The 8,342-nt window shown below is 28.6% G+C and overlaps 1 protein-coding gene across 1 annotated transcript; it reads left to right on the forward strand.

The window, feature by feature from the left end:
- The first annotated feature begins 4,696 nt into the window (after window positions 1-4,696).
- Window positions 4,697-5,452, forward strand: LOC107894371 (vascular-related unknown protein 4). The gene is made up of 3 exons (XM_016819651.2): window positions 4,697-5,043; window positions 5,113-5,172; window positions 5,248-5,452. The coding sequence occupies exons 1-3, from the start codon at window positions 4,741-4,743 to the stop codon at window positions 5,380-5,382; spliced, it is 498 nt and encodes a 165-aa protein (XP_016675140.2). The 5' UTR covers window positions 4,697-4,740; the 3' UTR covers window positions 5,383-5,452.
- Window positions 5,453-8,342: the final 2,890 nt, after the last annotated feature.

The following is an 8,342-nucleotide window of genomic DNA, read 5'->3' on the forward strand; positions in this document are numbered from 1 at the left end:
CTTCGATGTTTCTTGTTGTTTTTGCTTCTGTCCTTTTTTCTTTCTCTTTGCAGGTGGCGGTGGAAGGTCAATAATGGGGAAAGACCCTTGCCTTTGTCGTTTTGGTGCAAGGACAACAAAGAAGGCGTCAGGCTTTGGGGCACAAACGTACTGACGTGGCCAAGAGCAATGGCGTAGGGGGCTAGGGTTTTTAGTTTTTTTGAAAAAAGAAACTTTAGGTTGTGGGCCTGTAATTGGGTCTTAGGGCTTTGGGTTAGGTTATATTTTGGGCCTTGGGGTTTTCTTTTGTATTTGGGCCATTATTGTAATTGGACTTTAAACTTTTTATCTAATTTTTATTTTGTTTATTTTTTTTCTTATTTAGGCCTGATAAAATTGGCCTGTTACAAGGGTAGTAGATCCAGTGATGAGAAAATTGTGGCCATCTATCAACCGCCCTGAGGGGTCTTTAGCTATTGTTGCCACTCTCGCAATTCTTCTTTTATTATCAAAACCTACATCCATATTCACCCCTAAATATCAGTGAATAGCACTTGTCACAATTCAGTGACATATATATTACAGCACTCAAGATTAATAAACTATTATTAAATTTACAATTTGATCATTTAACTTCAAGAAGCTACAAAATGGACATTGAACTATTAAAAAAATTTCATTTAAGTCACTGAATTATTTAAATTTTTTTATTTAAGTCGTCGGACTGTTAAGTTTTTCTTTTTAAAAAGTTCATCTAGCAACTCTAAGTCACGTTCTCATATCAGTCCTCTGGACTTATATATTTAGTTTGCATGATCTTTCGTATACTATCGAAATGCATATATTATAACTCTTCTTTTAAGCATTATTTCATAATGTCAATTTAACTGATATACCATTATCAACTTTACATTTTATATCCCTATTAATCTGACTCGAACTCGAACGGATACACGGATCTAACCAACACACCAATTTGGCACTCAATGCATCATTGGACAATTCTGAAGTAAATAGTTTGCGCCCAGCACTCATCAGTATAATCGAAGTAAAAGTTGTGCCCAAGACTCATCGACTCGTTGTCGAAGTAACCCGTACTCTGTCTATCCTATGGCATGCCAACTAAATCCAACTATACTTGAATAGTTAATAGGGTAACCAATAATCTAATTTCTAACAAATTTCAAATTTTATACATTTTAGTCCTTATGTTCAAAAACTAGTAATTAAACTTTACAAACTAGTCATTTTTCACTTCTAAGTTTAAAATCTAACAATTTAGTACTAATTTCTTCAAGAATTCATCAATGACAAGTTTTATAAATTTTATCAATTTTGTAAATTAATACATGGGCTAGCTAAACCAAGCTCTCATGACCTCAAAACATAATTAAACCTAATTAATTTAATTAACATTATTTAATTAAAATTAAAATTAATTAACAAAGTGGATGGCTTACAACTAGCCTCCACCACCGTTTGGCCATAAAGATATGGTTCAACTACTCATTGATCCTTCAATTAATTAAAAATCTGTAGTGATGAATTTTTACAATTTTGTCTTCTTACCTTAATTAACTATCAATTTGAAAGAAATTGAGAGACCAAACTTTAATTAACCTTTATACTAACCTTGTAAATATTATATAAATATTAAATAATAATATTTACGGACTCGAACATTAAAATAGGTTCTGAAACCGCTATTTCTGACACTACTGAAAAATAGATTATTACAATTAATCTCAATCAATCAATTAAATCTCAACCCAACTATATTTGTTGCCAAAATTTGTCAATCCAAACATGGCAGTTTTTCAAAGCAACTAGTGCTACAAGCAGTTGGCACTAGTCCAGGCCCTAAATGAAAATGCCTCAATAAAAATATTAATTCAAGTTTGAACATGGATGTTAAGCTTGTTTGACATGTTTTGAATCAAGTGAAGTTTATGCTTGATACATATATTGAATGGTTGGTTGAAAATTTTGAATAGATACCAAATTGTGCTATTTTGCCAAAAATAAGAGCCACGTCTCGACAAGCAACCTCTCTCGTCACAATATCAGCTGACAGTAAGTGACATCACAATATCAAACAACACGATGTCGTGATATGACTTATTGTTTTGGCGATGTCATGACATGGAAGAGATGACATCACAATGTCGACTTGAACTTCTAAAACTTTGTAATTTGGTCATGTTTCATGCTCGGGTTGGAAAAATAGCTTTCATAAGCTTGTATAAGACCCAAAAATGATTGTTTAAGCATAAAACAAATGTAATTGACATTGGAATACGTGTGTGAATGATTATTGATTGTGCATTTGTATGTAGTTGTTTCGGCAACCAATATAGTATCCTGTAGCTCGAACCTAGCAATTAGGTCAAGCGATGGGTGTTACATCTTTCATCAGCTAAAAATAGTTTCCATTCAATAAGCTTGATTCAATATTCTCCTTAGTCTTAGGGATATTAATTGTTTTGATCCAATCCTAAAAAATCTTCAAGATACCATGCAAGAATGGATTGGATATCAAGGATGGACCTGTATGAATCTCAGTAACCAAATAAATCTCAACCCAATTATATTTTTTGTCAAAATTTGTCAATCCAAACATGACATTTTTCAAAGCAACCACTGCTACAAGTAATTCACACTGGTCCAAGCCCCAAATGAAAAATGTCTTAATAAAAATATTAATTCAAACTATAGGATAGCTTATTATTTATTTTATTTTATGCATTTATTTATGTAAAATAAAAGGGTTAAAAATTAAAAATATTTTATAAAATCAATATAATTAGATAACTTTTTTTTGTAATTTTCATATTCGTTTTACAATTCATGTTTGGGATTCGTGACTATCCTACTCAATAATGTCTACTCCAAGATTCAAACCCGCATCTATCCTTAAAAATGCAATATATTTTACCATTACAGATAGCAATTCTTGATAATATAATTAGATAATATTATAATTAAATATAAACCTAAAAAATATTTTTATTATTTTATTTTTATTTATTTATAAAATAATAAGGGAATAATGAAAAGGAATAAGGAAAAAAAAGTTAACAACAAACAATTTTTGCAATCAAATAGTTACACATATCACCCATTGATATCTACTAGAAAAGTTAATGATTTTAATTGTTTAAGAATTTAATTAAAATGCCTTAAATTTTAAAAAATAATAATCAAATTTCAACTTATAATTTGAAAATCTCTAATACAATTAACCCATCCAAATATTTCGATAAGTGTTTTTTAGGGAGAGAGTTACCTTGAATTTAAACTTGAGACTAAATATGAATTAAAAACTAGAATGAATCTTTTTATTACCATTATTGATTATGATAATTTTTTTTTTTAAAATCGACATAGATAAAAAAAATGAAATAATAGAAAACTGTTGGGATGAAAAGAATTAAGGTCCCCTTTAGATGAGCAGAGGTTGTAGTACAATGAAATCTTTTACTTCACAAGTAAAATAATTAACCTCGTCGTTATTATTATTTTTAACCTTATTGAAAATAAATGTATAGCAAATCTAAAAACACCCTAAATAAAATAATAGGAAAAAAAGTTAATGAAAGAAAGAGGATTAGTGGAAAGGTAAGGGCACCCAAATTTTGGTATAAAAATTCAATGTATTGGTGCATTCATATCTAAATCTCAACACCCACAAAATGTCAAACCCCAATTCTCCTTGCAGCCTAACTTTTTAACTTTCTCCCCCGATTCCCCATCTTCACTTGCCCCACCATCATTCCACACTCATTTACTACTGTTTTTCAACACTGTAATTGATTTCGTGATATTTGTTTTCCATTTTACTAAAATTACATAGATATATTGTTTTTATATGTGGCGTCATATTAAATTATGATGCATCCATTGTGTTTTTTTAGTTCATTATATACCATACCCCTTATGTTGATGATGTATGAAAAAAATTGGTGAAAATGGTTTTTTTTTAAGTGAATACATTTTTATCTCATTAATCTCTTTTTTCTGTGCCGCCATCTTACTGATACCATTTCACATAGAAAAATTATTTATATAATTATAATTGAATTATAGCACACATGTGAGTTATTTTTAAAAAAAAATTAATATATATTTATAAAAAGTTATGTAAAAAATTAATGAGATTTTGATTAAAATGATAAAGTGAATTATAGGTTTAAATTTCATCAAATGTTGGTTCTTTTCTTTTAAGATTTATTTTGGGTTAGAACTTATAGATTATTAGATCATGTTATATTCACGAAGTTAAATAAAATTTTGGTTAAAATAATAAAATTAAAAGTTCAAAATTCATAATATTTCAAGTTCAAATATTACATTACATTAATTTTATTAATTTTACATAAAAATATGAAATCACTGTCATAATAATATGACTTATTTTATAAAATTAATATTTTAATTATTTTTTATTAAGTTAATGTTTAAGTGAATCGTGATACTAATTCGATTAAGAATAATATAGGAAACTTGATACACAAGTCCATTGCTGCTCTAAATGTAATTCATGTAATAAATAAATTATAAAAAATATTATTCTCACTCTAGTGTGAGTTAAAAGGGATTATTAACACAAGCATAGTATATCAATATTATTATTTTTATTGTGTATGTTAGTCTCCTACTAGTATAAATAAGTTATTAGGGGAGAGTTTATGATGAGTCACCTCATCTCTCTCTTTCCTGGAACAATATAATTTCTGCTCCCTCTTCCTTTATTTCATTGCCATGAATTCCAGGAGTAGATCATCAGATGAAAATGAATGTCCTGAAGAGAGCAGCTGGACTTTGTATTTTCAAGATTTCTCATATAAAAACACCATTGATGATCTTATGAACCAAAACAGCTCCTCCATTCTTTCTCACATCAGTCATCACACCCCCGATGCTGCCTGTTCTGCCGCTGGACCACTTCCTTCTTTAGATCATACACGTTTGAGTTTCAAGAAGAGAAAGATCAAAGGATCATCATCTGGCTTCATTGATCATGATTTGGAAGATACTGCTACTTCTCCTGCAAATAGCCCCAAGGTTACCTATACATTTTTACTTCAAATTTATTATTATTATTTTAAATATGTAAAACTTCTATTTTTATAGGTTTATAACGTGGGGAACCTGTTTGATAAGCAGAAAGATGATGCCATGGGGATATCACAGGTGAGGAATCAATTTTTTTTTTTTTTTGGTTTTAAAAGAATCCTTGGTTTTGATTAAGTATGGCCGTTGTTCCAGGAGATGAAAGGGAGTGGTTCGGGGAAGATAAATGATGAAGTGGGGTTTATTGAAGGAGAAAATGTTGGCCATAAACTAAAGAAAAAGGGTCTTTGTTTGGTTCCTTTGTCTATGGTACTTCATTATTTAGGTTGACTCCAATTTTATTTATATAAATTGCAGACAATTATTGTTGCTGTGGAAAATATCATATTTACATCTCTCATTCCTTTTTATTTTTTCAACAATTGTGTTGAGTATTTTGCTGTGTGTACTCACGACAAGAGAATTGAATATTTATAAGATATATTGTTCGTCGAAATGAGATCTTAAGTAAGCTCTATGTATGCTAACGCGTAACTCGCTTAACTTTGCATTTTTTACCTGCGAATACCTAAGAATATGCAAACTTGGCTTGTAAACCCTCCTTGCGAACCTTGAATGTATCCGCCTTGTAAGGTCTAGACTCGAGTTACAGGTCGATATTTCGAATTATACCCAAATTTTGAATTAGTAACGGGAAGTACATTTCTAAAAGAAATTCAGAGTTGGATGTTTACTTTAAGACAAAAGCTCTTTAGACTGGTTCCCACAAGAGTTTTTGGATTTAGATTTTAATTTGTATCCGGATTTTAAAATTTTAAAAAAAATAATTTGATAAATATATTAGAAAATTTTTAAGAAATTCTGGAAAGAGATTTTAACTCTGAAAAGAGATTTTAACTAACTCAAATTTTATATATTTTTATAAATATAATGATATTCATATTACATATTTTTATAATTATTTTTTGATGAGAGGGCTTTTTCAATCCATTTTAATATCGATATTGAGTAAATTAGTTCTTCTCTAAAAACTGAAATAATTTAATCTCTATTAATTTTAAAAATGAGCAACTAAAGACAATGAATTACGAAATCAATGTTTTCTATCAATTTTACATATTTTAATTGGCATAATATTAAATTTGTCCCTCAAAATTTATACATTCTATCAATTTGGTTCTAATTTAACAATTTTAGCCTACAATATTTGTGTAAATACTGAAATAAAATTTGTTGATTTTTTTTAGAATGAAGATCACATTGACAAAATATATATACATTGAAGATTAAATTTGTATCATACTTAATTCAAAAAAAAATTATTATCATACCAAACAAAATTATGTACAATTGACGGAAGATATTAACATATAATTGATATTAACAAAATTTTGAGAATATTTATGTTTTTTATATTTAATAAATCTATAAAAATACATACATATAATTGAGAATTATGATATTTAAACTCAAAACATCATAATATCAAATTCAGAAAAAACCATAGTGTTAGGCATCTCATTTTTACAATTTGAACTAAACTTACGTTTAAATTTTTATATCAATTTCGAATAAATTTATTGCATAATTATTTTTACCTACATAACAAATGTGTCATTATTTAATTATAAAAATAGAAGAATTAGCGTTTACTTACTAATTTAATTATGAGCTAATTAAAGTCGTTAGCAAAACTTGACTATGAGGCTATGAAAATAGGTTGCAACTATTATTTTTTTTTATCTTATTCGATGCACGAGTTTAATTGTATCTATCAATTTTAATATTTTATATTTATTTATTATAATATTTATAGTTGAAAATTTTTAAATTAATATAAATATTTAATTTTTAGAATTATAATAATTTGTATGATGATAAATATAAACCCATATATTTAATCAAAATGTTACCTTATGCATTTAAAAATAATTTAGCATAAGTTTAATTCACCACATATGGAGTTAATCATATAAAAATTTAAAAACATTATACATATTCATGCAACATTAAGAAAATGTTTTACAAAACATCACTTCAATTCGCATGCCATTTTACATTAGAAGTATCATGGAAACAATGATTTAAGCATACATAAGAATATAAGATTTGGACATTTATACAACAATTATAAATAAATAAAAATGGGCTGTTAAAATAAACTTAAAACTAAGGAATTATACCAAGCCCAATGTTTTCGGCCTAAAAGCTTGCTGGGCCATACCGAGATGATGGAGTGGCTTTCCATGTTGATGGCCTGTTGGGTAGCCTAATCCGGTTCAGGTTCAAACCAAGCCTTGGACCTAGGTCAAGGCTTGAAACAGAAGACTTCAATTTTTTAATCCATTTCCCCGGTAAACTAAAATAGTCACTTTTATTTATCTCAAGTTATATTTTAATCACTTATATTTGAAATGTTATTCACTGAGCCGTTAATTGTTATTAACGGTGTAACGATAAACTGACGTGGCACATTAAATCATCATTTCAAACAAAAATTTTAGGTTAAATTATACAATTGGTCCCTTTTTTTTTGAGTAATTTAATTTTTTTCTTTTCTGTTCTTTTAAGTTTCTTTTTTTTTCATTCTCTTCTACTTCTCCTTTGTTTTCATCCCTTCTCTATTTTTTTAACATAATTTTTCTATATTTTCTACTTGTTAAAAAATTACTTCAACTCTGTCAAAAAGTTTCGGATAGGGAGCTTAATGATACTGCTTTTCGTAGAGATTGAGAAAAAGATAAATTTGATTATATTGAAAAACCCTTAAGTTTTTCCCTATGATTATGATTTTAAACTTATGTATCGGGTTTACAAACCATCCTCTTCTGATGAGGTAAAACTTGAACCCGTAACCATTGTCAACTAGGCTCCCCAGTTATGCTCCATTTTGTGACTGCACATTAACATCCATCAAGTACGATCCCTAGTTATACTTCAACCTGTGATTGTATAAGCATTGTGAACTTGGAGCCTGAGTTGCAACATGATGAGCTTCTAAGGCAATAGTTCCATCCCTACACGATAAATGAAATGTATGAGTCTCCAAGCGCTATCGCATCACCGCCAACTCAAATATACATTTAAGTTTTCACAATGTCTACCTCAAACACAAATACAAAAAAAATTGTCCTCATAAATTTTCAACCCTAAACCTTAAAAAAACCCTAAAAAAGTTTAAGGAAAGAGAAAGTGAAAAGCGCGTCCTATACGACGCACTTTCCTGCCATAGAAACAAAAAATACGTTCAGAACGCTTTTTCACTTCTCTAAAATTAACTTATTTCATTA

This window comes from Gossypium hirsutum, chromosome A13 (genome assembly GCF_007990345.1).
Source record: "Gossypium hirsutum isolate 1008001.06 chromosome A13, Gossypium_hirsutum_v2.1, whole genome shotgun sequence".
Lineage (NCBI taxonomy): Eukaryota > Viridiplantae > Streptophyta > Magnoliopsida > Malvales > Malvaceae > Gossypium > Gossypium hirsutum.

What these genes read in the sequence shown, in the direction of transcription:
- LOC107894371 (XM_016819651.2), top strand. Translation starts at nt 4,741, where the DNA reads ATGAATTCCAGGAGTAGATCATCAGATGAAAATGAATGTCCTGAAGAG. An exon ending in CTCCTGCAAATAGCCCCAAG is followed by an intron (nt 5,044 to 5,112) that starts GTTACCTATACA and finishes CTATTTTTATAG; the next exon opens with GTTTATAACGTGGGGAACCT. An exon ending in ATGCCATGGGGATATCACAG is followed by an intron (nt 5,173 to 5,247) that starts GTGAGGAATCAA and finishes CCGTTGTTCCAG; the next exon opens with GAGATGAAAGGGAGTGGTTC.